Raw genomic sequence first — 26254 nt, forward strand, 5'->3', positions numbered from 1 at the left:
TATCCGATTAGTTGCTGAGAATAGTTTAATTCTGTGACATTTTCAAAACTTGAATGACTATGCAGCAGGAACCATACAGCTGACTTCTTGCCAATATTTTTGCGCAATCCTCCTCCGAAACCCATTGACTTTATGTTGACTAATGTTGTAGACCCTTCTCAGTCAGCAAGAAATGGACTCACCATATCAACACCATGGTCATGCCAGCTAAATCAAATTGATCACATATTGTCAATCAACACTATATCAGACACAATAATAATGTATTTATTTAAATATTTATTAGAATAATACAACATTACTTCAAAAAATTAATTGTTGTTGGGCTACCAATAAATGCACAAAACAATGAATTTTTACTGTGTTGACAGTGTATTTTGCATAAAATAGCATTAAATGTAGCAGCTGAGGGAAATGATCTCAAACTATTTATTTAATTACTTAAAATGAATAAAAACAAACTCATATTGTTTAAACGGCAGTAGGTAAGGTGGTAATAGAAACAAAATGCAAAAAATATATATATTTTTTTGCTTTTCTTTAAAATAGGGCTATACATATTTAGGCTAGGCTATATTTATATGTTTTTTCATACGTTTAATACAGACCTATAGCCTATATTTTTTTAATCTATAAGCTATTATTGTGTAATTGTCTGAGGACAAGTATTTTTTGAAAAGTGATAATTATAAAGTTGTGGGATGTGCGTCTCAAGAATCAATGAGCGATTTTTGCTAAATAAGATTAATAAAAAAAAAAAATGGACCTACACATTTCCGTAATTTTATACAACCCACATAACTGCATAACCCATAGGGATGCTGCTGTCAGTAAAGCAAAATGTGAATGAAAAAATATATAGAAAAGTTTCAATAAAGTCTAGCGTGAGGCAGCATTTGTGTGTTATGTCGCTCGCGGTGTGCGCCACTGTTTGGATCTCCATGCGGATGTGACATTTCAGAGAGGAGCGCGACCGCCATTTTGAGTTTTACCTCAAACTGAACACTATAAACCACGGGAGCGGGTGAGAGAGGCTCTGGCCGTGACCGGGCAAAATTATCTTTTCTCGTTTGAATAGCCGTTTGGGATGCAGCTTCAGTGTACAATTGAGCGTTAGATGTTCAGGTTAGTTTCACTAATAACGGCAAGGCGAAACGCAGTCATTTTAGTGAGTTTAAACTTCTAAATGAGTGCGATTTCACATTAGAGTCTGGTTTGAATGGATAGGTTTTTTCTTCGTTCCCCCCCAGAAGAGGGACAATCGGAGGAGCACACGGACTGGAAATATTGCAGGGAAAGTTGTATTTAAAATAATCTTGCGAAGGCGCATGAGTTGCGCTGTTTCTTGTTTTATCATTCTTGCTAGCTTCAGCTGGGCTATCTGTGTTTGCCCCGGCTGCAGGTTGTTGTGAGTTGCATTCGCCCCGCACTTCTACGGGGGAAAGCCGGGGTTTCATTCATCGGGCCTTCGTGAAGCAGAAGCCCGAGGCCTCCGACTATCCTTACCGTTAGCATCCCTTCACCCAGGCGCCGAGATTGGGCGAATAGCGAGCAAATACGTCCGCGTTTCTCTGCCTGCTCCCCCACCGGCCTCCCTTCCTCCATCCCCGGCGCTGACAGCAGACAAGGCCGAGGTCGTCTTAGTGCAGGCCCAGCCGCAAAGGCTCGACCTGTTTACCCCGCGTCCTCCGACTCCCCACCAGTCTCTGCCCGCGGAACCGCCATCAGACCGGCCCGAGGGAGACAAAGAGCCCAAGCATCTTCCCATTCTCAAAGCCGCCAACATGAACCACCATCACACGCAGCAGCAGAAAGCCGGCGAGCAGCAGCTCAGCGAGCCCGAGGACATGGAGATGGAGGGTACGTCAAGGCCTCAAGCAAAAACAAAAAGCTCATAGCCTTTATTTTAATATCACAGACCACATTTTCACATTAAGCCCATATTTACCAGAGTTAACTGTTTATAAGTAAGCCGCACTGTCGCATGTTTTGACCCCAATAGCTTGTTAGCCAGCAGCTAACGTAACTTAACCGTTAAGTTAACGTTACCTCGCTGCATGAGGAGTTGAGCCAGTCAGCAAAAAGTCAATTTTTTATTTATTTAACTTACCTCATCTGAGTTCTATTGCACTGCTGCGTCGTTATTAGAAACCCCATAACGGTTGGTTTTTAAATAACAATACTGTTAATGTTACTCTTAACGTAACGTAACTTTACGCGAGGTGGATTTTGTTGTATTAGCGTCTGTACTGCCTGCATTAACGTGGCGCAGCCCATCTTTAAGCCTTGCTATCTAACAAACTGTCAGATATTCATCTGATTATGTAAGGAGCCCCTCGGCTACACCTGTAGATCCTGTGGGGAACTTTTTTTTTTAAAGCATTATGGGGTTAATGCTCACAGATGAGCTAGTTATTTAGATGGGCAAAACCGTATTCGCATGCAGAATGGATAAACGTAAGTCATTAACATTGTTTTTGTGCTATAAGGTGTGATTTAAAGGACGGAGAAGCGTTTGTTGTTGATGCGATCTGACAAGAGCATTAAACGGGACATTCGCCCACTAACGTTAACATAACTAGGCGAGTTCACCATTTAATCGGGCAGTTTAGTGCCCTTTCAGAACATCTGCTTGTTTAGACAATTCTGAAACCAGTTTATTTAATTACTTCAATATATAGTCCGCGAATACTCATGTTCAGTGCTGCTAGTGGAGTCAAATAAACAGCATCACCGGATGATTGCTGGACAACAGCACCATTTTGAACTATAATTCGCTCCTGAGGTAACGACGGCACATAGAAGATGACGATCTTTCTGTGCGATCTCTAACGTAACTTAACGTAATCGGCTAAGTTGCATTAAGCTGGTACAGTGTCTTGTTAATGTTACTGTTGTTATTATTGGCTTTGGATGTGAGCAGCATATGAAGTTGTGCAGCTCGATTAGGGGGAGTGGATGGCAGTTTTATTTCAAGATGGTGGACTGTATTTTGCACAGATCAGACTCACGAGAGGCCTGCTTGCGTATGTGTTTGTTTATATCTGGGTGACTGCGCGACCCGTGGCACATGATGGCTCACCAAAGGATCCGCGATCCAAGTAATTTATTTGCTCATTAGATGGTGTCGGATGACACAGTTTGTCCGGAATATGTGCTCTGTTTGCGCAGGGGAAACGTTAGCAGCTCGGCTAAATGTGTATGGAGGGGGAGGGGGTAAACGAGAGGAATCGAGCCGTTAATGTAGCGTATTTTTCCTCAGCGACACCCTTATTATTGATAATATTGGGGGAGTACTTATGCAGTAAGCTTTAAATTTAGATGTGGTGCGTTTTCGACATCGTAATGACTGTGCGTCAAGGCCAGCGCGTGGGGATCCACCGACAGCGCGCGGGGATTTTCTGCTTCTTCATTGTATAACGAGTCATGCTGTGGGACCGCTCGCCATTTTTAATGATTACGGCTTTCTTGTCAGTTTTTGGCTCGTGACCACTCGCGATCGCGGTTATAACACTTAAAAGGCCCTTGAACATTGATGTGATTTCTTACTCTGTATTTCAGACGCTACGTTTTGCGCTGCGCTTCATCAAAGTTCTGCAGTGCACGCGTGGGGGCGTTTCTGATGCTGCTGTCCAGAGACCCGCACCAAGACCTAAACACATGAACATTATACACCACACGAAGGCCTAAAAATGCGCAAATTAAACGCAAGTTGCCACTATGAAGCATGCAGGTTGGCCTGTTTTTAGTCTCACTCATTCAGGCCTCATTAAACAATAAAACGTCGTGAAGAGAACCTGTTTGTTTAGTCTTGCATGCTCGTGGTGCATTTAATGCAGCTTTCGTGCGTTATCAGATATTTTTTTTGTCGTAATTACGTATTTAAGTCGTAATTTACAAGTTTTTTGCATTCAAGTTGTCAGAAAAATAGGAATAGTGGAGGACACCGTGGCTAATTTGTGTAGCCTATATTTTGGCGAAATCTTAAAGCCAAACTGTAGCCTATTTAATGTATTTTGTCAATATCCAATGGATTTCATACATTGAAAACCATAAACATTCATGTATTGTACATGCATCATGCTACCTTGTCAGCTTGCTAACAATTCTGTAATTTCTAAAATAAATGTGGTCAATTTTTTTTGGCATCAAATGGTTTAGATATATGTAGATGTTGTAGGGGGGAAGCAAATAAAACTGTCACTAGCAAAAGTTCTCTCCTCCGCCATGTTTTAAGTTTATGGCCTGCCCAACTCGGAAAATCGGGTATCAAAAGGATCTCTCAGTTCTTGTAAATGACTTGAGAGGCCATTTCTGATTAGGAAATAGTATTTGATAATTCTGTTCACTTTGATCTAACACAAACAAAAATACGGTGTTTTTTAAACTCCTTCAAAATTATGAATGCGCATTGGGTGTGTGTTTGCTTAGTTCTAATTAAATGTAAGAATGCAAGTAATTCTACAATACTGTTGTATTTTCGTTTTTACAAATAAATAAACACTACAGCCATTGTATCCAACTGAAGATCTCCCACTTGTAATTACAACATTTTGGTGGCGTTCCTATGCTTTCAACTTGTAAATATATGATCTTTCCAACATGACTTGAATGCACCATCTATACACATCTTATTGACTACCTTAAAATGTTACAAATACAATTTCAATCATCACTCACAAAAAAGATGCCTCCAGCTGTGTTTTAGAGTCTTCCGTTGTTACAGATGCAAATTTAGCTTCGTCACTGGCAGTTCTCAGTGGTTAATTGTGGCTTTGCATGTTATCTTTAAGTAAAAAAAAAAATAGAACAGGATATATTAAGTAGTTTGTTGTATAGAGCTAGCTACACATGCTAAATTCTTAGTAATACATTGTTTTGGGTGGATCTGAGCACCACCATAATAAGAGTGAGTTTGCAATAAATCTTAAGGGCCTGGTGCTTTTTACGCTAGCATTACAAGTTGACAAGGGAATTTCCTTTTTGCCTTTTTCTTTCAGCTGGGGACCCAGACGATCCTCCAAGAATTCCTCAAAATCCAGTCATCAATGGGAACGTGCCTATGGCTGACGGACACAACAACACAGAGGAGGACATGGAGGATGGTAAGGAACATAACACCATGCATGATAACACTTTTTCGTTTTTTTTTTATATGATTGTTTTTAATCTCACGTTATGAGTGGAAGTAAATCTGCAGCTCTAACTATTTATTACAACACGCCATAACAGACACAAGCTGGCGCTCTGAAGCAACTTTCCGCTTTGTGGTGGAGCGCTTTAGCAGGCTGAGTGAGTCTGTGCTCAGCCCACCCTGCTTCGTGAGAAATCTGCCCTGGAAGATCATGGTGATGCCCCGGTTTTACCCAGACAGACCTCACCAGAAGAGCGTTGGATTCTTCCTTCAGTGCAATGCTGAGTCTGACTCTACGTAAGCAATCACCGCCATTACACAGAAAAATGGACAATGAATAAGTCAATTAATTTAAGGACATCAGTGAAATCTCTGTACTAGAAAATGTAAAGTTAATATATTTAGCCTTTTCTTTGCTTAAAGTGAGGGAGGACTATTCCCAAATAAATAACTTATTTTTGTTTTTTTAAGCAAGCCTAATTAAATTAACCGGTTCCTCCTCGTATGTAGGTCCTGGTCATGCCATGCTCAAGCCATGCTCAAAATAATCAACTACAAAGATGATGAGAAATCCTTCAGCCGCCGCATTAGTCACCTGTTCTTCCACAAGGAAAATGACTGGGGCTTTTCCAACTTCATGTCATGGAGTGTAAGTACAGGTTTTTATTTATTTATTAGCGTCTCTGCTGAGCTGGTGTTGTCAGAGGGGAGCAGAGCTAAATAGCTGATGTTAAAGTGATGTTTTGATTTCAGGATGTGACTGATCCTGAGCGGGGCTTTGTGGAGGATGATAAGGTCACTTTTGAGGTCTACGTTCAAGCCGATGCACCTCACGGTGTGGCGTAAGTAATTTCTCGTGACGTTTTCGATGTTGAAAAGCTTTTATGACGATAGCTGATGTCACTGTTTTACTTACAGCTGGGATTCAAAGAAACACACTGGTTACGTGGGGTTGAAGAATCAAGGAGCCACATGTTACATGAACAGCTTACTACAGACTCTCTTCTTCACAAACCAGCTTCGGCGGGTGAGACATCTGCCTTTCATTGTCACAATCAGAAGTTTTTTTGTTTTGTTTTTGCGATATTCTTACAGAAGGCTGTATGTACCACATAATTAGATGTCTGCTTGGGATGTGCATGAGTTAAACGACTATTAAAACAGTATTCCTACTTTGCAAATTGATTTTCCATGCTATAAGCTCCAGTGGAATACAGCCTACTTTCCTACTTGCATCCCTCACCTAACTGAAGTAGATGCATTATGTTGAGGTGATGAGAGATGATGCAGTCTGCTTTCAGGTGCAGCCAAGTGTGGCCATATTTTGAGTCTTATTGGTAATGTTTGGTTCTTATTAGAGTCATACATCTCACCGGATGGGGATTCACTTTATATTGGAAATAAAATGTGAAGCAATAAGAGAAAATATTGCTTATTAGAGCCAGAATCAGTGTGTCCCTTTGCTGGCAGAGCACATTTTTTACAGCAAGCGCTGGTATTAACAGGCAAAACATTTCAAAAGAAATTCTGAATAAGAGCATGTAAATTGATAAAGCGTGGTCAATTTTATATACTGCCATTCAGAAGTTTGGGGTTGGTAAGAGTTTTTTGTATCACGGTCTTATGGTCAAGGTTTCGGTACGGTTCAGTATGTGCTATGTTCAGGGAAAAATGGACAACCGTCAAATAAAAATAAAGAAAATAATATAAAATATATTTGCGTGCTTCCGATGAGCGCGCACAAATCTTCTCGCAGCGGCCGCAAGTTCTCATTTGTGTCTTCTGGTTCTTGAATGTTTAAATTGGCATGGCTTAAATTAGTTTAGTTTAAACACAGATAGCAATGTGTGCTGTTCAGGTCTGGCCAGTGCTCGCGAGTCGCGGGCTATCAGCACCCGGGTGATGACTATCTATGAGAATCTAGTGAATGCCTGCTGTGCCCCATTCACTCACTGCATGCTTATGTGGACAGAACTAGCTCCTTTCACTCGCCAGAGCAGTTATTCGTCTGGTACGGGGGTATTAAGAGACGTTCTATTTCCTGTTCATATATATTTATATATAATATTCACTTTTTCCGGGCATTATATTTCCAGTTCATTTTGAGACCATGGCAGGAAATATTATCTCCACGGTCTAATGCAGGGTTTCTCAAACTCTGTCCTGGATGGCCACTGTCCTGCACAGTTTAGCTCCAACCCTGATCAAACACACCTAGCTGTGAGTTTCTAGTGATCCTGAAGACCTTGATTAGCTTGTTCAGGTGTGTTTGATCAGTGTTGGAGCCAAACTGTGCAGGACAGTGGCCCTCCAAGTCCGAGTTTGAGAAACTCTGGTCTAATGTATGGGAAACCCTGCTTCACATTTGTGGGGGTTGTCTATTTTTCAAATTGTTTATGTAAGCTCTGGGTCAGTGGAAGAGTTGTTATTTTTTATTTTTTTATATATATATTTTTTATGCTTTTAATAGCATTATTATTTTGTTTATTGTTGTTTATTTAAATGTTTTCATAAAAGTAAAGCACAGGTTGATGCTGTGCATATAACCTGCTTTGTATTTGCTTTTTAGGCGGTTTATATGATGCCCACTGAGGGAGATGATTCCTCTAAAAGCGTTCCCCTCGCCCTGCAGAGGGTGTTCTATGAGCTCCAGCACAGCGATAAGCCTGTTGGGACAAAGAAGCTGACTAAGTCTTTTGGGTAAGTTTTGTTTTGAATGTCCAAGTTTACAAGCACTGTGAATCAGACACTGACACATCTGCCTGTTGACATCTTCACGGCAAGATGTGAAGTGTGGGTTTCATGTTGTGCCTTGTCATTCTCCTTGAATATGTTTTATATACTCTTTTTTTTTTTGGTCTTCGTAATAATTTTTTTTTTTGTCCTTCCTGTGAAGGAACATTATTTTTCTTTCCTGTAAAATTCAACAAACTACATTACTTTTTTTTTAGAGTAAAGTAGAAAAGGTACAATTGTGTCGGTAGGTTGCAACAATAAGGATTAAATTAAGCTAAGTTTAGAGATAATCAAGGATTTGTTGATCTGTATTATTTTAAATCAAGTTGTTGCACCACTTAATATTGAACACAGATTACCAAATCAGGGATTAGAATTCTAACCTGTGATTTAAAAACCTCCATTTAGGATTAATTTTCTCATCAATGATGAATTCGCCATTGTAATTAAATGGCAACAATGTTAATTTTCCATTTTGCTCTTTGACCACCAGAATCTCACTCACTCACTCTCTCACTCTGAAATAAGTAGCTCTAGGAAAAAGGGATGTTAACGATTAATTGACGATCGATTAATTGTCGATAATACATTTAATCGATACAACTTATTGAAGCAGGTTCGCGTGCGTGCTGCTCAACCGCGAAACAAAGCAGCTGTCATATTACCTGACATTATAAAGAGAACAATATTGTAATAATTAAACATTGTGCATTATTTGAGTTTAGTTGCCGTGTTGCGTTGCTCCAGGAAGAGCGCGGCCACAACATTCTGAATGAATGGCACGTAAAATGGCACTTAGTTCAAGTTCACTTGTGCATTCGCGTCATTTTGTGCAGAAATAATTTGCAATAGTTTATTTTGAATATACCTGATTAATCTTATATAGGATGTGTTTATTTGAGTTAAATAACGCGCTAGCAAACTAAGTGCTCCAGTTTAACGGTAGCCTATTCATTCAGCGCGCGCAGCTCAAACAGAAATGCACGACTAATAATAACGATTAATAATTTGGGACTGACATATTACATAACATGAGAACACTATTGTATTAAATCGTTGTGAATGCATTGGGTTTAGTTGCCGTCTTCAGTGCGTTGTTCCAGGGAGAGCACGTCCACAACAGTCACATGCATCTGAGGCGGCGTTGGTGACACGTTGTATTAGTAGTAGTCGTCATTATATTTGATTATTAAATAATTAATTTATTTAAATGATCAATCACATCGAAACATTTTACAATCCTACTAGCCCTTTATTTAGATTAAAACCCATTCTCATTCATTTGGTGAGGAACATAGCGTTTTGAGCAGGATTTGCAGACCCTGTCATGCCACTGCAGCAGACGCATATGGCAGTATTAAGGCTAACGATTAAGGCTTAATTGATCGTTAATTTAAACGACGATCGATCATGGGAATTTGTGAAAATTGACATCCTTACTAGGAAATTAACTTGTAAAATGTCAGCTTTATTTATAAACTGCTGCATATAGAGACCGTTACTGCTCAAGCAGGCACTGAAAATATTGAGGCAGCGTGTGTTGATTTTATAAGCCTGGAAATATATTTATAGTATCAATTAATGGCAAAACTATTAATTAAAAAAAACTGGCATGACCTGACCGTTTGATCGTGGCCCTGAGAAACAAGTGCGGCAGCGATCACTGGTGCTCACCAACATCACCGCTGCTAAATATATTCCTCGTCTTTTCTTGAACAGAAACACAGAGACGAGTGATGGATCTGCATCCCAGATTTTACAGCAGGCATAAGCTTACTGGCCGCCCGACCATCACACTCTGCCGGCTCAATGCACTTTAATTTACTTTTATTTGTTATAAACGCCTGTTTTTGTCTGTTCAATCAGCCACATATTGTAGTTGCACTTTATTTAAACCTCCTCACCTGTAAATTTAAAGTTAATCCCCAATTGAGGTTTAAATTTATGGTGCAACAGGATTAAAGTTAATCCAGGATCAAAATGATGGTATAAATGTAATCCTGCTTATTTTTAAACGCATTTTAAAACCTTATTGGTGCAACCCACCCCATGTGACTAAAATGTTTTTGGTTAGCAATACCAGCTCTATTCATAGTCAGGTGTACTTTTATGTGAATCCCCCTTTTTCTCCTCCATTGTCCATTTCCTCAGATGGGAGACTCTAGACAGTTTCATGCAGCATGATGTACAGGAACTGTGCAGAGTGGTGAGTAGCCCTATATCCATGGATCCTTTTGGATCCTTCTCTTTTTTTTAACTTGTTGATCAAATTAAGGATTAGTCATGTCAGATTGAATGAGCTTGATTTCGGTCCATCTGTTTTGTGATTGTGCCAATTATAGTTGTTGGACAATGTAGAGAACAAGATGAAAGGAACATGTGTGGAGGGTACTATCCCAAAGCTCTTCCGAGGGAAGATGGTGGTAAGTCACTCGGACTCTCTGTGGTTTCGCTCTACATCTGATTCATTGATTCAACCTTACCACATTTGGGTGTTTTCTCCATTTCAGTCCTACATCCAGTGTAAGCATGTGGACTATCGGTCAGAAAGAATAGAGGATTACTATGACATCCAGCTCAGCATAAAAGGAAAGAAAAACAGTAAGTGTGGCTTTCTCTGATATTCTGTCTTTGCTGTTCTGTTCCAGGAAGGCCATTCTTGTTATGTGGTCTGTAAATGCATGAATTTGCTGACATCTTGCAACTGAGTTCCATGATGGATATTTGATCTGACAAAATTGGCTAATTCAGCTAAGTCGTTTCAAGAAAAATATTGTTGTAGGACTGCTCACAGTCTCAGATTTAAAGGGTAGAGGTGTTACTAATGCATATTTTCTGCCCTGCAGTCTTTGAGTCATTCAAGGATTATGTGGCTGTGGAACAGCTGGATGGGGATAACAAATATGATGCAGGGGAGCATGGTCTACAGGTGAGGGGTTTGCATACTTCATACTTGCATACTTTAGGCTAACCAAACCTAAAAGTGCAGTCACATTTACCTTTGTACGGTAAAATGCATTCTTCTATTTATTTATTTATTTTTTCTATGTGAAGCTTCCGATTGATTAGCTGCTATAGGTAAATAACTATGAAAAATAACAGTGCAGTAAATGGTAACTATGTGTGCTACAACCCGGTGTTTAAATATGATACATACCAGTTTGCAGCATAATGGATGTTTGCACAGCTGAAATAACTGGAAATGGATGACACAAATGTCATTGGATTCAATCATTTTAAACTTATAACCTGCCAATTCGCACCGTTTACCAATAAGCTGCTTGGTTTTAAAGTAACCTGATTAAGATGTGCTTTAAGCATCGCTACACCATTTACAATAGACAATGCACCTAATTTTTCTGTTAAATTTAGCTGACGTTTTGGTGATGTGACTGCCTTTACTCTATCTAATAATATACAGCTTGTTGTTGATGATACTGGTTTTATTTTTTTTACTTATTCAATTGGAGTGCTGTTTGTGGTTCATTTGTCTTCTAGGAGGCAGAAAAGGGTGTAAAGTTCCTGACCTTCCCTCCTATCCTGCACCTACAGCTCATGAGGTTCATGTACGACCCTCAGACTGACCAAAATATTAAGATAAACGACAGGTAACAGCTTTTTTTTTGTGTTGTAGATGTAATAATCTACTGTGCTTTAGATCTGCCGTTTTGACATTAAACGTGGCATAATAAATGAAGAGTTTGTGACAGAACAAGTGAAACCGATACTCATTAAACTTTTGAAATTATTTCTGTGATGTAATGATGAATTTTGCATCCGGATAGAATATATGCTTGTCCTGTGGAGAGGGAGATTACACTTAAAAGATCCTTGTAAGAGTGACTCATCTAAATGTTTTTTATTGACTGAGTTCTAACTTGGATATGGACTGGAGGGTACACTTTAAGATGGTCTGGCATAAGCTCTTGTTCACTCTCTGAGATGATGCTAGAGAAATGGAGGCTGAGCTTGATGTTTTGCCTTGCAGGTTTGAATTCCCAGAGCAGCTACCTCTGGATGAGTTTCTGCAGAAGCCAGATGTGAAAGACCCGGCCAACTACATTCTCCACGCCGTATTGGTGCACAGCGGAGACAACCACGGGGGTCACTACGTCGTCTACCTTAATCCTAAAGGAGACGGCAAAGTGAGTGTCACCGCACCAATAGTGAGAACCTTTTATTTCAGGGGTCCCTCTCTTTTCTAATGGGTGGGCTTTTTGGGTGGCTTGTGGTTGCATGAAATGTTTTGTTAATTTTAGTAAAGTAAAACTTAAAAGCATTGGAAGGCTCCAGACTGAGACTGAATTTGGCTATAAATAGTCTTTGTTAGTTTCACACTTTTTTTAGCTTGTTGATAAATTACTGTTTAAAAGTTTTGGGACAATTAGTTTTTTTGCTTGATATTAATACCTATTTAGCAAGAATACATGAAATTGTTCAAAAGTGACAAACGATTTTACATTGTTACTCAATTTGTCTGTTTTGACACTAAAGGGGTACATAAAAATGTTAAAAAAAATGGCAATTTTTAGTATGAAAATGAACATGTTGGATGTTAAGACTGTCAAAATACACATTTCTTTAAAATCAATGTAAGAGATATAGCCATTCAAATTAAATTTACACCTTTTGTGTGCAGGTTCGTTTTAACCCGGTAGTAAACTGTGTCCTTACACATGAAATTATGCATAATGTTTTTCTGGTCCCACTTTATATTAAGTGGCTTTAAGTACTATGTACTTACATTGAAATTACTAATTTGATACAATGGACTTATTGTGTACATGTTTTTACATTGTACTTATATTTTTAAAATACCTGCATGTAATTACAGCTGTAATTAATGTATGTAATTACACTGTTGACCCTTCCCTTACACCTTAACCCACCTTAAGTGGTCTCCCGGATGAGTTCGCGCGAGCTTACGTAAATGTATTTTTTTACGTCGGTTTAAACATTCCCGGATAAGCGCAAACTAGTACCATTTCTATTAGCCGTCCTACCTACAATCTCTGTTCTGTACTTAGGTTCTGGTGTAAACAATGAGTGACGTAGAGATCACTTCCGACGCTTACGCAGACTAAGTAAACAGATCACTTGGACGTCGTTGTGTAAAAGAGATAAAAACGATATAAATACTGTTCGTTTTATCACACAAACCGCTTGTTTCGTGTCTTAGGCCATCAATGTGCATATATGACTGACAGACAAGAACGGTTTGACCTAAAAATATCACAATTAAAACTACTTGTGACTAAGAGTGTCAAAGAGGTCTGTCGGTACACGATCCGTTCCACCTGCACGATCCGTTTCACGCATGCGCGTAGTTACGTAGTAGAAAACGTCACGGTTTTCCTACACTATCGGTACCGCGCATGCGATGAAACACTTGACGGCCAGGCGGCACAACTTGCGGCATATTTGTGTAACGTTAGTTGTGTTGTGTTTAAAATTTCGATGTGTTTACGTGGTTGCCAATCCAAAACAATAAAGGAGTTACATGAACATACATGATCAGTTTCCTCCACACTCTCCTTTGCGATTCATTGCTGTATGGTATTAGGCTTAATTTAATGTTTTGGTCTGAGGTCAGTATTGTCAAAGACGGTTTGTATTTTTATTTATTTATTAAAAGCTGCTAATATTAGTTAACTTTTAAATTGAGTAATTTTGTATTAGTATGGGTCTATATAGGCTAATATATAGGCTATCTATAGGGTCTATACAACATGTTTGTCCCATCAATGGTATAAAAGCCGAAGTGCATCCAGACTTCGCACTTAAACGTGGCTGGGGCGTCTTTATTTTACTTGCACTTCTGTTAAAAACCTCCTTTTCTTATGCTAGTTAACTTATGTTCATGTTTCCCTCATTCATGTTGAGCACTACCTCGAGGAGCCATGAAGTAGCAACGCTGGGAGCAGGAAAATCTGTTTAGAGCGCCTTATTATATTAATTAAAATCTCTATGTTTGGCGTCAGCGTATAGATTATCGTATCACTCGGGGGACGACAACGATATGTCGTCCTATCGATATTTTGTCCCACCCCTAGTTTTCATAGTCTGGAGCCCTGCATTGTTTTTGTCTTTAGCTGTATTGTTTAGTCTGGTAGCAAACATTGTGTTGACTTTGGCATTTAGTTTGATCTTTTCTGGAGTGGTTTATTCTATTAATTTCCACATGCCTTTTCCAGATGTAATGTTTGTTTGTTCTTGCAGTGGTGTAAATTTGACGATGATGTCGTTTCACGGTGCACTAAAGAAGAGGCCATCGAACACAATTATGGTGGTCACGATGATGACTTGTCAGTGCGTCACTGCACTAACGCTTACATGTTGGTGTACATCAGAGAGTCCAAGCTCAGTGAGTGCCATGATCATAATTACGCCTGCTGTGAGGTTAATTTATGATGTTACCATTTTAGCCTGAGGTAATGTGGACCTGTAGACTGACAGCAATCCAACTCTTATGAAAACCACCCTGTCTTTGGTTGTGGATCTTAGGGCTTGTCCTCTGTCCATCTGTGCTTATAAGTGCTGTTGTCATGTCCAGGTGAGGTCCTGCTGCCGGTCACAGACAATGATATCCCCCAGCAGCTGGTGGAGAGGCTGCAGGAGGAGAAGAGGGTGGAAGCCCAGAAGAGAAAAGAGAGGCAGGAGGCTCACCTTTACATGCAAGTACAGGTATGGAGCCACATTATGTCCAACCAAACCAATTATTCTTGTGAATGCAAATGTTCTTTCTAAATGGAAGACGTATTTGTCCACTTAATTAATAAAATTGTCACTTTAGGTCATGTTGGCATAGGCCTTAAGTTTAGATCTTTAGAGTTGGATTTTTAAAATAATTCCAAGCTACTTTGTGTTTGTTTAAACCATCCTGCCATCACTCTGTGTTCCTGTAGATGGTGACAGAAGATCAGTTCTGTGGACATCAGGGCAATGACATGTATGATGAGGAGAAAGTAAAATACACAGTGTTCAAGGTTCTGAAAAGCTCCACTCTGGCTGAGTTTGTCCAGAACCTTTCACAGACCATGGTGAGCCTTCACTTGACACAAGTTCCTTGGATAACATCTTTCTCTTTTCAGTTCGTTACAATGTTAAAGGAATTTAGTAAAAAAAAAAAAGAAGGGAAAATGCATTCAGTTTGAGTTTGCTTAAGCTACTTTTTTTTTTAAGCGTCCTACGCGGTTTTACCTATTTTCATTTATTCTTTCACAATACAAAATGTCTTGCCAAAATTTATTATTAGGGATGCACCGTTACCACTTTTTCCAGAATGAGTCCGATACTTTTTTTTTTTGTATAAATCAAATTACCGGTAGTGTTTAGCAAATAGATATTTCCTTTATATTAAAAAAACGTTTACCGCTAAAGGTGGGAACACATCAAGAAAAAACATACAGTTGAGTACAACCAATCTTTCTGAGACTCAATTTCACAAACTGTATTGTTTGTGAAACAGTATTGAAATCACGATTATGTAACACGATTATTTCACGTGACTTTGGGAACGTGTTGCATTTATTAAAAAACACCTTTCAACAATTCTTAAAAAAAAATCAAAATTTGAACATTTATTGTACTTTTTGAAATATTAAACAGACCTGCAAACTTACAAGTGGTGAAAAAGGCAGGGCTTTGCTTCAAGTAAAAAAAAACTTTTTCACAAAAATTATGCATTATCTTTCATGTCAGATTCTTACATTTGATCAAATTCAGTTTTAATAAAAAGGGCTGTTATCAATCAAATTAATTTACACTGCAAAATTACAGAGATTGATGTTTAATCAAATCAAATAAAAAATATAAAAAATAAATGATGCCTTTAAACAATAAACCAATAGTTGGCGGCAAGTGACCCTCTTAATAAATGATTCATTGAGTCATTCATTAAAACGATTCGTTCAAAATGCTGAATCATTCAATAACAAAACAGCGCTTAGTGTTGCTTTTCTTTTGTAACTATTATCATTGGTGAAAAAGAACAAAACCAGTCAATAATGTGTCTAAATTGTAAGTAACTAACTTGCATATTAACTCGGCTACTTGTTTATTAAACTATGAATTCAATGTAACATTTGCAATCGTGATATTATAGAACAGCTCCCTTAGTCGTGTTATGTTACTTAACTATATCATATATTATAAATAAAAGAACTCAACATTTTTACCTCTGGATTTCTCCACTAACGTCTCTCTCACAAATAGACAGGCAGCACAGCGACCAGAAATACACTATCCATTACCAATCGCTGTTTACACTGACTGACTGTATAAGATCAGAATCATTCTCGCGTTTTGATTGGTCGGGCAAGTAAAACTCTTTCACTTAAAACTTTTTAAAAAATCCACTTTTCCCGGACAAGCAGACAAGTGTTAATGTCGAGCCCTGTGTTCATTCTTGATTTTTTTTTTTTCGTGCTGTAAAGCGGAACAGATGAGAATCTGGTAGCCAGGCAAGTGGCCAATCCCAAGTGGCGACGTTAATACATGCATTCTACCAGCAGGGTTCCTGTTAGCCAACCGCTTTGAAACTTTCAGTTTGTAATCGTGCCGTACCAGGCTTAAGAACGTTCTTGGAACCGTTCGGCCCTATGGTGGAAAAGCAGCTTATGTTTGAAAGGGACATTCATACATGGACCTCAACCTTGAATGCTGAAACCTGATTCATAGTGACAATCAACAGTGTAAAAATTTGCATCACCACTTAACATCACCACACAGCAAATAACTGATGACCGTCAAACAGCAAAAAGATAATCTTGCTACAGTAACCATATAATTTATTTAATGCTGCAATGCATACTGGGAGCTTTCAAAAATTCTCGTTTTGTTGGTATTCACATTCACTTAATGCCTGAGGTTAGTTGTTTCTTTTCTGCTCTTTCCATGGAGATGGTCTCAATGAATTTCAATTCCTCCAGGGTTTCCCACAGGACCAGATGAGACTGTGGCCAATGCAGGCCAGAAGCAACGGCACTAAACGCCCGGCCATGTTGGATTATGAAGCAGATTGCAACAAGTCTGTAAGTCTGTGCACTTATATTTTTAAACATCTGTACTTTTTATAGCATTCTAATTTCATATTTTGCTCTTAATGTGAGAATAAAGCTCTGTATGTCAATGTCACAAACAGATGATCGACTTGAGCGATAACGAGAACCCATGGACAATATTTCTAGAAACTGTAGATCCAGAAATGGCCTCCAGTGGCGCAACGTTACCCAAGTTCGACAAAGACCGTGAGTTTCAATGTGTACTTTTATATTATGAATATACTCAGAACATTAATGTTGTAGTCTGCAGATGTTTCACATTTCATTTTTATGTAGAGCAAAAGGCCTAAAAATCTTTTTCAGCTCTGATTAACCTTTTAACCTTGGTTTTGATTTTCAGATGATGTAATGTTGTTCTTGAAGATGTATGATCCAAAAACCAGAAGCTTAAATTATTGTGGACATATCTACACACCTATATCCTGTAAAATACGTGAGTAATAAAAGATAATAGGATTGTTCTCATGAAGTTTTTGTTGTAAAGACAGAAGTCAATCCTTTATTACATTTAATCCATTCTAACCCTGACCCAAACAGGAGACCTGCTGCCCGTTATGTGTGAAAGAGCAGGGTTTCAGCAGGGAACTAGCCTTATCCTCTATGAGGTAAGACTGTTGGTTTGAATAATCTATCAATTTGTTTTTTTTAGAGAAAATTGTTAGTAGAAATGCATTAGTAATCAGTAATTGGTATGGTTGAAAACATAAATTTGTATGCTACAATTGAATTTAGGCATTGAAACATTATAATAGAGCAGCATGAAAATATATGGTTTGTATTTACTGTTCAAAAGTTTGGGGTCAGTAATATTTATTTATTTTACATGAGAATACGAGGTTATAATTATTATAAAAATAAGGATGCATTAAATAAAACTTTGTTCATCAAAGAAGCCTGAAATAATGCATCACATGTTTCACAAAAATATTAAGCAGCACAACGGTTTTGAACATTGATCATAATGAATATTTCCTGATCACCAAATTGGCATATTGGAATAATTTCTGAAAGTTCAGTTCTGTATTAGATTTTAAATTGTAATACTTAACAGTTTTACTGCTTTTACTGTATTTTTGATAAAATAAAAACAGCATTGGAGAGAGTATGAGGCCCTAAACTTTTGAGCTGTGGTGTATTTCATGCATTTTAATGGTTAGTATAAATGCATTCTGCATAACTAGGAATTGGCTTCAAATGGGGACCTTTAGTTAAAACATGATGCATTCTGTTACAGGAAGTTAAACCGAATTTAACAGAGCGAATACAAGACTATGATGTCTCCCTGGACAAGGCTCTGGATGAGCTGATGGATGGAGACATAATTGTGTTCCAGAAGTAAGAATTCGTCGTTTTAAGACATTTTACACAGGTTTACATGGCCTTGAAATCGATTGATCTTTTGTCGTTTCACCACCAGGGACGATCCTGAAAATGAAACCAGTGAGCTGCCTACTGCAAAAGACTACTTCAGAGACTTGTACCACCGTGTGGATGTCATCTTCTGTGACAAGACCATTCACAATGACCCAGGCTTTGTTGTGACACTGTCAAACCGAATGAACTACTTCCAGGTTGGTATAGATAGATAGATAGATAGATAGATAGATAGATAGATAGATAGATAGATAGATAGATAGATAGATAGATAGATAGTAATGCAAGCAACCTCTGAAAATTGTCATCCTGATTCATTTTCAGGTGGCAAAGACTGTTGCGCAGAGGTTAAATACTGACCCCATGCTCCTACAGTTCTTCAAGTCACAGGGGTACGTCTTCTAATTTTTTTTTAATGAGACCTCTTCACCCCCCACCCCGTTTGCATCCATGATCCTGAATTTGTATTCTCCTTCCTCTCAGGTACAGAGATGGTCCAGGCAACCCACTCAGGCACAACTATGAAGGCACTCTCAGAGACCTGCTGCAGTTCTTCAAGCCCCGGCAGCCTAAGAAGCTCTACTACCAGCAGGTGAGAGAGAGGCCTTATCTTCCACTTGGCACTCCTCTAAGGGAATATGAGATCAACTAAGCCATTACGTTCGGGGCATCTGATTTATTCATGGTTTTCCTCCCACAGCTAAAGATGAAGATCACAGACTTTGAGAACAGGAGGAGTTTCAAAGCCATATGGCTCAACAGTATGTTTCGAGAGGAGGTAAGAAAGTGCTGCAATAGTTCTACATTGAATATATCATTATGCCAGTTAACCCTACTTAATTTACATAATGTACGTTTCCAGCGTCATTGGCACACTTATCAGTGACTTTTTTTTATTTTTTATCCCCCTGTGCATTAGGAGATCACACTGTACCCTGACAAGCATGGCTGTGTTCGGGACCTTCTGGAGGAATGTAAAAAGGCAGTGGAGCTTTCAGACAAAGGCTCAGAGAAGCTGAGGTTTGTGTATTCTCATTTCAGTGAAAATTGAAAGCCCTGAATAATGGAAAGGGGTTCCTACGCAGTATGGAAAAATATTTGACTATTGCCCCATTCAGTTTTCTAAAATATAAAATGAAGAATTAAATGCATCACACAGGTTGGGTTAAAAATATAATTTTCTCAATTTTAATTCTCATTTTTATGAACGTATGAATTATTAAATCACATGAATCGATCTTTTAGTCTATGCTGTTTTCAGTTGATGAATAAACAAAACTATGTAGCATCTCCCATCCAATAAATCGCAATAAGCTTTGAGCTTTTTTTTTTTTTACTTTTGATATGAAACCAAGTCTGAGCTTTTTAAATTCTGCCCTTTTTATTATGAAATTCAAACAATAAACACCGTTTTGGCGCTCTTTAATGTGGCGACAGATGGCTGTGGTACCTCAGTTTAAGCGAAGCGGCAGCACGAAGCACCTAGAACCGATCATCTCTTCCGTTTACTACCAATAAACATGAATGATCATCAAAAGATATGTTGAAAGATACAGTACAACTTACAGAAATCCATAGCAAAATGCATTGAGACATGCCTTATAAACATTAAAATTGCATTTTGAAAACAGACACGCGCCTGTACGTTAGGGGTGAACATTACACATAAGTCACTGTTCGGTACATGCCTCTGTTTTGGGGTCACAGTTCCATATGAATTCTGTACAATAGGAAAAATTGGCACACTTAAGTTTAGGGTCCAATTCTCACAATTAACTATAACCTTTGCCTCAAACTCCTAATTACTGCTTATTAATAGTTAGTAAGGTAGTTAAGTTTAGGTATTGGGTAAGATTAAGGGATGTAGAATATGGTCATGCAGAACAAGTCATTAATATATGCTTTATAAGTACTAATAAACAGCCAATATCTTAGTAATATGCACGCTAATAAGAAACTAGTTAATAGTGAAAATTGGACCCTAAACTAAAGTGTTACCAGAAAAAGCAACAAATCCACAATCCTTGATTTTTCATTTTATTTTGAACAGACAGTTGTGCAAATAACAGTTTGTTCCACCTAGAGGCATTTAGTCCCCCCTTAGGTAGTTGGTACAGTACAGCCTCCTTTAGTGTATTGAGCACCAAGCAATAAACACAATGCACTCTAGCATAAGTCAGTTTTTTGCAGGGCTGATAAAAAAAATAAGGTATTTGGACACAATCTGCTACAAAACTGAAAAGCATCTTGTGTTATAAAAGTACAAAATAAATAGAATGAAAAAGAACTTGGCAATTTCAGTTATGACCTCATTTAGGACAAAAGCTATGACATTTCTTAACTGTTTTAACTTTGGGACAATTCCAATGGTGTCCTAACTTAAAAATTATTTAAAAGCCAACTGTAAAAATCACATAATAGCCCTGTCTGAGATTGATGTCACATTTATTAATGCTACAAGATGAAGAACAGTGATGTTTGATGGTGGAAAGACTTTGTAAACACCCAAATTATGTTCTGCACTTTGACGACAAATAATTAGACTCCTATGAATTTAAAAGATTAGGCTTTGTCTTTTTTTACCAAGCTTATCAAAACTTTACTAAATGAAAAGCACCACTTATTTTGTTTCTCTGTTTTAATCTAGAGTTTTTCAGTTTTACTTCACAGCAGCTGTTTTCTGTTGGTAACAACAACAGACCTGAGAGTTGATTACCGAACTCAATGGAGGGGTTTAAGATTTCCTAACTGCAGATAAGATGAGATTTTGTAAGAGAATAGGAATCCTAAATCAATTTAAGATTTGCTTCTGTAATACGACTCTTGAAATGGAAATCTTTTGTTAAAGACGGTCACTTCTGACCAATTTAATGAGAAATCCCACTGACCCCAAACTGTTGAACAGTAATGTGCAAGTACAAAGGGATACATAAGAATTTCCATGCGTTAAATTTTCTTGCTATGGATAAGGAAAGAGACATTTGATGTTTCATGCAATGTTAATGCACCTTGCGTGTTTTGAAATTGATGAGCCTTATAGATCTCTTGAATGTGAATCCATTACAAACTGACGATACTGAGGAAAATCAGCCAGTCGTGCTTTAATCACTCACTAACGCTGCTATGCAAGTCACTGTTCATATTTCTGACTCCTTTCACTTGCCACTACTGATATCATTCTCTCTTTTGCTCTTATAGGCTGTTAGAAATTGTCAGCTACAAAATTATTGGGGTTCACCAGGAAGATGAATTGCTAGAATGTTTATCTCCAGCAGCCAGTCGAACATTCAGAATAGAGGTAAGGACGAGCTGATACTCATCAGCCATCAAATCCCATAATTCACTGATGTGCACAACAAAGAATCTGTTCTCCAGTAAAGCCTCTTAAAATGATTTGGAATCTGAGAGTTGCCGCTTATTTGTGGAGGATGTTCCCTTGAACCAAGTTTAATGTCTTTCGTGGCAGGAAATCCCTCTCGACCAGGTTGAGCTGGACAAGGAGAATGAAATGCTGATTCCAGTTGCACATTTCCACAAGGAAGTCTTCGGGACATTCGGAATTCCGTTTTTGCTCAAGATTCGTCAGGTGTGTTCGCTGAGTGTTCACTGGGTGGATTGTGGTCATTTGTTCGATTTGCGGTCATTTGTTCGATTTGCATGTGTCGTGTCCTTTTTAATGCGTGCATTTATTTTGGCAGGGGGAACCCTTCAGAGAAGTGATGAAGAGAATTCAGAGCATGCTTGACATTCAGGAGAAAGAGTTTGAGAAGGTATGAGCAGCAAATGTTAATGTGCAAAAAAATGTCCAGGTTTGAAAATGTAATGTAAATGTCCAGGTCACTGATGTAAATGCAAACAAGGTCTCTAGTGACCCAAGGTATGTAATAGAGCAATTATATTGTCCTGTGCAACAATATTGAATCTCTAAATGACGAGAATGTGTCAATCATAATACTACCTTGGACATGACATGATTTAATTATTTCCTGCAAAGCAAGTGCACAATCATATTAGCGTAGTTTAATGGTGGATCTGATAACGAAGCTCTCAGCTAACAATTTATTTTTTAATGATGAAAAATCATGTTTTTAAGAGTAATGTATGCTATGCGCTTCATTCACACGATTTAAACTTCTGCAAGGTGTATCAGTTTCATAAATGAAACATAAATTAACAAATATTGTTGTTGTTAAACTAGTGGTGGGAATCTTTAGGCACTTCAAGATCCAATTCAAACCCAATCTTGATCTTCTTTTTTTTTTTATTAGTTTACATCTTACATTTATTTGTACTTTTTATTTATTTAATTACTTATGTGACATACAATTGATTTAATTTTTAACTTTTAAGAACTTTCAAATGTTGTTTCAGAACATGCAAGCAGAGTAATTAATAGAGGAACAAAGAAACATTACTAGCAATAAACGGTGTGTTCCGTATCTAAGTGGTTTCGGTATCTGAACATTTTCCAGCCAAGAGAACCAGCCCCTAATTTCTTAGCGGCCCCTAATTTAATATCAAATGATCACTTCGACGGAAGTGAATCAATCAAAACTAACTTTAGCTGGAAAATATCTTTATTCAAGAACCGCTATAAAGCCAAAACAATGTTACCTTAAATTATACGTTTATCTCTGTAAAGCTGCTTTGAAACAATCTACATTGTTAAAAGCGTTATATAAATGATGACTTGACTTGACGAGCAGTGAGGGATTTTTCTCTTTCTCAGCTTTCCTGCTGCTGAATTACTGATGCCAACAGATCTAATAGGCCACGTTCACACTAATGTACAGCTCTATTTTGACACATCAGATGTTTGTCCTGACTGTCTAATCCCTGAAGACATAACTGACTGTTTACATTAATTTTGCATCATAAATGCATTTTGAGATACCACTTACACGAAGTCGCACAGCTGCATCCCTATTTTAAACTATTTATAATAAATTGTTATACACGATAAAATGGCTATAAATTAAAATAGTTAATTTTTTTTTGTTATGTAGTGACTCAAATTATTTGATGGAATTTAGTGCTTAGACTATTTGTGTGCCTGCATTACTAGAATATATAAATATATATACACTGGAATGCATGCATCAACGATGTCAAAATCTAGTGTAATATATAATTTTATTATTTTGTAATAAAAATATCAGGGCAGTTTAGAGATCTTAAATATGCCTTCTGGTTTGCTGAAGACCTGAATATGGAATAATGAGTGAAACATTTAAGGTTTAAATGATGGTTGATTAAATTTTTTCTGACAGTTAAATGACGAAAAATTGACTAAATTTAAAGGTCTTAAAATAAATGGTTTAGACAAAGTGCCTTGTAGACAATGTAGAAAGAAGAAAAAAGTAAATAAACAATGGTCAGTATTTAGCAGATCACAGTCCTGATTCAGACCCAAGTTAGGTTTCACCCAGACCACCAGTCATTATAAAATAAATGAATATTATAATATAATGTTTTTATTTTATTTTAGTTCAAGTTTGCAATAGTCATGATGGGCCGGCATCAGTATATCAACGAGGAAGACTACGAGGTGAATCTGAAAGACTTTGAGCCACAGCCAGGTATGTCACGCTTTTTTCCTCAAATCACAATGCATGTGCCATGGATACATCAAATGGATTAGCCATCGCTTGATCAATACAATTATTTTAACTAAACCATATAGTTGATGAAAAGAATACAAGAAAAACAAAAGTGCTAGTTATTAATAATGCATCAATATGTTTGAAAAAGAAACGGCTGAAATGAATATTACCGTTTCAAATAACAGCACTGCTGTTTGAGCGGCGTGCACTGAAGCAATAGATGATTACCGATAAACCGACGTGCTTTATTACTTCTTTAACTTTACTAAAGCATCCCATATGGGATAAATCAGAGATATACACGACATAAACATATATTACAAATTGCATTTGCACAGGATAAAAGTTTTTGAATAACTTGACTGTGATGGTCATTAAAGTATAACTGTTATGAATGCTCTAAAACAGCTGCACAAATAATTCACATTCTTTTATAGTCATGTTCTCATAATTTTATGTAGCCTGTATGACAGACTTGCGCTGCACATGTTGTACTTAACTGTATTTTCCTTCTCAAAGTGATTCCAAATATATTTCAAAACCTTCAGTGTGAACAATGCACATCTGAAATGTCTCCGCTGAAGGAAATAATGTGTAATTTATTGGCTTTAATGTATCTGCCAAAATTTCTTATCAGGCCAATAACGACAACATTAAACATTGAACGCATATCGGCCGGTACCGATATGGTGGCCGATATATTGTGCATTCCTAAACCTTATCATATTCTGTACTTCATCAGGGAACATGTCACACCCGAGGCCTTGGTTAGGGCTCGACCACTTCAACAAAGCTCCAAAGAGAGGTCGCTACACGTACCTGGAAAAAGCGATCAAGATTCACAACTGACAAGCCCCCACTCTAACCAACGATACTAAAGACTTTAACCAAACCTCTTGTGTGCACCACTTTTAACACCTGCTGTCTGGGTACACAGGCACCATGTATGAAGTCTTCAGCGAATGGAGTGACTGCTGATGCTCCTGTTTTTCTTTTGAGGCTGTTCGATTTGGCTTCTCTAACTATTGACTGCCTATTTGTCTGGAAGAATGAATTGGATTTTAACAAGAAAGGGGGAACGGTATGTCCTAGACTTTTGTTTTGATTTTGATTTTTCGTTTTTGTTTTGTTTTTCTTTTTTAAGTTCGTTTTTAAAAGAATTGTTACGGCAAGAAAGCTGCTGCATTGTGAGGTGGAGGCGATGGAAAGAGGAGTTATGTCATTTGCAGAAGATGAAAAGGATACCTCCATCCTTCAACAAAAAAAATCACCACAAATGGCTGATGCTTTTGCTAGTTGCCCTGACATGGTTGTCTCATTTTCTGGTTCCTTAGTGCAACTAGTCAGTTTTCATGTTTACACAATTCTACTTTCTCACTTAGTTTGGTTGGAGAAATTCAGTTTGTCGTCTTTGGAAATCCTGTATAATAAAGTAAAGCGCCACAGCATCTGTTTTAAAATAAATAAAAATGAAATAAATTGTCTGTACTTCATCTTGCACGTTGGCACTTAATAATCCAAGGTTTTACATTTTTCAGCACTGTTAAATGTAATCTTTGGTTGGAGTTTGATTTGCATATCCCTTTGGGTTTCTCCCTCTCTCTTTTTTTCCACTTCTCCCCATAAGGTCCTTCCCCCCCCCCCTTCTTTAGCGCCTCTGTCACTGGCTGTGGGATTATTCTGATGGGGAGGGAGGGGTCGCTTGCTGACGGCTCCAGATTCGTTGTACTGTTTGTTGGCACGAGGCTGCAGACGCATAGTAGACTGGTTTGGGACATAGATAAACCAGCATTAATGAACCAATACAAACTTTTTTTCTTTAAGCACAGAAGGAATGCTCCCTAGTGCATAGTTGGCTTTGTAAAAACAATTAAAATTGTATATTTAAAGAATGAACATGTAAAATTAAAACAGATTTGTTGGGTACAGATCAATTCAGATGTTCATATTCATTGTGTGTAGTTTCATTTTGGATCCTGACAGTTTCATTTTGGATTTTTTTTCTCCCCAACTAATTGCAACAGTTTGTCTCGTTTAAGTGCAGTACAAAGATGACCTGCAGATCACATCTATCTTTTTGATTTTTTTTTTCTCTCCAGTCTAATTCCTCCGTGTAGCAGCAGTGTACGACAACTCTTCCTGTATATTGCCTTTTTGCTGGAAAATGTATGTTGAATAAAATTTTCTATAAAAGCTACAGCCATGGTCTAGATTGTAATGCTGTGCTAGTGTCATGTAATATGAAGATGAGAACCCATATTGTGTTTAAGGTATTGCACAAGCATGTTTCAGTTTTATTATGACAGTTCCATTAAGATACACACAACAATTGCACACAATTGTAA

The 26254-nt window shown here is 37.8% G+C and overlaps 1 protein-coding gene across 9 annotated transcripts; it reads left to right on the forward strand.

Moving 5' to 3' along the window:
* The first annotated feature begins 888 nt into the window (after window positions 1–888).
* Window positions 889–26152, forward strand: usp7 (ubiquitin specific peptidase 7 (herpes virus-associated)). Of its 9 annotated transcripts, XM_079629206.1 has the most exons (32): window positions 932–1125; window positions 1228–1860; window positions 5001–5105; window positions 5233–5431; window positions 5645–5783; window positions 5888–5976; window positions 6053–6161; window positions 7704–7834; window positions 10022–10076; window positions 10213–10293; window positions 10381–10471; window positions 10717–10799; window positions 11369–11478; window positions 11859–12036; window positions 14090–14234; window positions 14424–14554; window positions 14776–14910; window positions 16801–16902; window positions 17013–17118; window positions 17273–17365; window positions 17470–17537; window positions 18167–18267; window positions 18350–18503; window positions 18631–18698; window positions 18790–18898; window positions 19007–19084; window positions 19226–19326; window positions 21505–21604; window positions 21773–21892; window positions 22005–22076; window positions 23795–23885; window positions 24652–26152. In XM_079629206.1, the coding sequence occupies exons 2-32, from the start codon at window positions 1785–1787 to the stop codon at window positions 24756–24758; spliced, it is 3327 nt and encodes a 1108-aa protein (XP_079485332.1). In that variant the 5' UTR covers window positions 932–1125; window positions 1228–1784; the 3' UTR covers window positions 24759–26152. The 9 variants fall into 9 exon arrangements, with proteins under 9 accessions (XP_079485331.1, XP_079485333.1, XP_079485332.1 ...); XM_079629205.1 differs by having other exon boundaries at window positions 889–1860; XM_079629207.1 differs by having other exon boundaries at window positions 889–1860; window positions 11859–12015.
* The last annotated feature ends 102 nt before the right edge of the window (window positions 26153–26254 follow it).

This window comes from Phoxinus phoxinus (genome assembly GCF_949152265.1).
Source record: "Phoxinus phoxinus genome assembly, chromosome: 1".
Classification (NCBI taxonomy): domain Eukaryota; kingdom Metazoa; phylum Chordata; class Actinopteri; order Cypriniformes; family Leuciscidae; genus Phoxinus; species Phoxinus phoxinus.